The sequence below is a fragment of the Phaethon lepturus genome, unplaced genomic scaffold, assembly GCF_000687285.1.
Source record: "Phaethon lepturus isolate BGI_N335 unplaced genomic scaffold, ASM68728v1 scaffold31781, whole genome shotgun sequence".
In the NCBI taxonomy this organism is placed as follows: domain Eukaryota; kingdom Metazoa; phylum Chordata; class Aves; order Phaethontiformes; family Phaethontidae; genus Phaethon; species Phaethon lepturus.
In genome coordinates this window covers 38,609-41,212 of record NW_010517514.1, presented here as the reverse complement: position 1 = coordinate 41,212, position 2,604 = coordinate 38,609, and the positions used below count along the sequence as shown (strand labels likewise).

At 53.1% G+C, this 2,604-nt stretch overlaps 1 protein-coding gene across 1 annotated transcript in view; it reads left to right on the top strand.

Moving 5' to 3' along the window:
• The first annotated feature begins 1,385 nt into the window (after window positions 1-1,385).
• Window positions 1,386-2,604, top strand: part of LOC104628009 (interferon-induced protein with tetratricopeptide repeats 1-like) — a 17,080-nt gene continuing 15,861 nt past the window's right edge. Inside the window, 1 exon segment of the mRNA XM_010296434.1 lies at window positions 1,386-1,428. Coding sequence (XP_010294736.1) covers window positions 1,386-1,428 — 43 coding nt within the window.

The following is a 2,604-nucleotide window of genomic DNA, read 5'->3' as shown; positions in this document are numbered from 1 at the left end:
CGGGGGCGGGAGTCGGCATAGCCGAGGGCAGGCGTGGGGTGCCCAAGACCCGCAGAACCGGACGCTCTCCGAATGTTGCCCCCGTGCTGTGGCCCTTGCTTCGGGCTCTGGCGCGAGCACAGCAGCCCCTTTGTTAATCGTACACAAAGTAATTCGAGCCCCAGCTCCGCTCTTCACATCACTGAATCATCAAGGTTGGAAAAGACCTTTAAGATCGTCAAGGCCAACCACCAACCCAACACCCCCATGCCCACTAAACCGTGTCCACACGTTTGTTGAACGCTTCCAGCGGTGGTGACTCCACCACCTCCCTGGGCAGCCTGTGCCAATGCTTGACCTCTCTCTCCGTAAAGAAATTTTTCCTAATACCTACTCTAAATATTGTGCTTGTGCGGGGAGCAGAGGTATGAGCCCCGCCCAGCAGGTCACCCAAGGGGACTCGGTGCCCCTGCACGGCACAGAGCAGCACCCGACACGGGGGACACCAATGAGGCTGAAACCCCTCAGGAAAGGGGCAGCTGTACCCGGCCTCCATCCATGTGACAAACAGGCGAGACATCCAAGATGTCCAACATTTTGGACACCTGACGTAAAACGAGTAGGGGACGCAGACTGACAGACCCGCACGCCTCACCCCAGAGCAGACCTTCCCGCTGGGATGCGCTTACTGACTGAGCGCGGCTCTAACCGTATTCCTCATGGGGCATTTCCATGAGCAGCACTTCAGCCACCACAAGCCCCGGTGAAGAACAAGGGCCCAGCTAAACTCACCCGTTCTCCTGGCTCCGAGCTTCTAAGGATGGAGACGGGGGCACATCAGCATGCGCGATGCCGCGCCACATCACACCCGCTTCTCCCTGGGGACCTCATCCAACAGCAGACCTGCTTGAATCATTTCACACCTTCTTGAGTTTCAGCTAGCAAAAAGGCATTTCAAATAATTTTTCCCCTTTTGAAAAGGCTGGTCCCTTGCGGACGACTCCACAGCAAGGGCGTGAGGAGGAACTTGCCTGGCCTCGGTCCCAGTAAATCACAGTTCAGAGACAGCTGAACTCCATTTTGTGATTATTAACCCCAGCCCTGCTCCATTTGTTTGGCCTGTCTGAGGCTATATATAGTGATGGGAGTAGGCATGGCCAGAGGAGAATTGTGTGCAGCTGTTAAGCACAGACCCCCACCTTTCCAAAAAAATTATATATTAAAAAAAAAGAAAAGAAAAAGTTAAATAAAAAAAAACACCAGCAAAACAGGAAGACTATGGCTGGGAAATGAGAAGCAGCTGTAAAGAGGAGGGATGAGATATCGTACAGGGAGGCCTGACTTCAAATCTTGCAGGAAATGTATGAGAAATTTCACAGCCACTTTTCTAATCTATCATCCCACCCATGTCCCACGGTGGGCTCCGGCGGCAGACTGTGGGCGCCACAGGTAGGAGCATCTCCAGGGTGGACTCAGCAGGAGACCTGCAAAAACGGCCATTCGCTCTCGTATTGCCATCAACAATCTCTTGCCGTGCCTTCGTGACAGATCCTAACCGCCACAGATAGCTGAAATCTCGAGAACAGGCAGGTGCTGGATCAAGCGAGCTCCAATACCGATTCCGTGCATGCCTGAAACGCTTAGAACAAGTAGTGATGAAAAACCCCGAACTACACGTACCTAATACGTAACCGAGGTGCTAAGGGAGGGAAGGAGAGGATCGGGATGAAAAAGTAGAGGTGGAGAAACGTGGAGGTGCCTTGCTGAAACCGCTCTCCCCTTCCTGCTCTCACGAGCCGGCGGCCTCTTGGCACGGGTCAGCGGAAGATGCTGCCGTTCCGCACTGCGATGCGTTTTGGAGCTGCCGAAGAGGTATGCACCAGGCGAGCCGATGCTGCATGAGCAGTCCACACACAAAAGCTTCCCTTTGGCTTCTGCATCAGCCTGAGAAACACCTAATGACTAAAAAGAAACGCTTATAACAGCATCCAGGGCTCTGAACTTTTAGTGCCAGGCATAGGAAATTTGCTTCTCAGTGTGCACATGCAGCAGAAACCTGCTGGAGCTGTAGATGCATTTAGTTTGGGCAGATCCTGCTCTAAAATCAATGCCAGCGTTTTTCACAGAAGGATAACCTACCTGGCTTTTGCTGGGTGCATGTTTCCGTAGGCATTTGTACTATTTAATATCAGTTTATTTAAACTGATTGTTTTCGCCTCTAGACTTTCCCCGGGCAGATACTTCCACAGCCAAGTGCATCTCACTGCAAAACAGCTTTTATCTGACTCGGTCACACTTCCCTGGGCACGGGCTTGCTCCTGGCCTCTTTCCATCAACCTACAGACATCCCCGACTCCTGTGACGACCAAGTGCAATAAGGGAGCCTCGCAGACTCGAGCCTGAGCCCCCTCAGCCGGGGGCATGACAAAGCGGCCATCCCTCCTACATGGCCTTCTGCCACGTTCCTGGAGGAGTTCAGAGGTGGAAAGAGCTTTGTCGGGGAGGAAAGACCTTCCCTGTCCAAGGGAGGATGACTTCGAAGACCTGGCACCCGCTAGCGTGGTACTGGCATGGAGGAGGCCCACTGCTGGCCTTTAACCTTTTGGCTTTTCAGCAGTTTTTCTC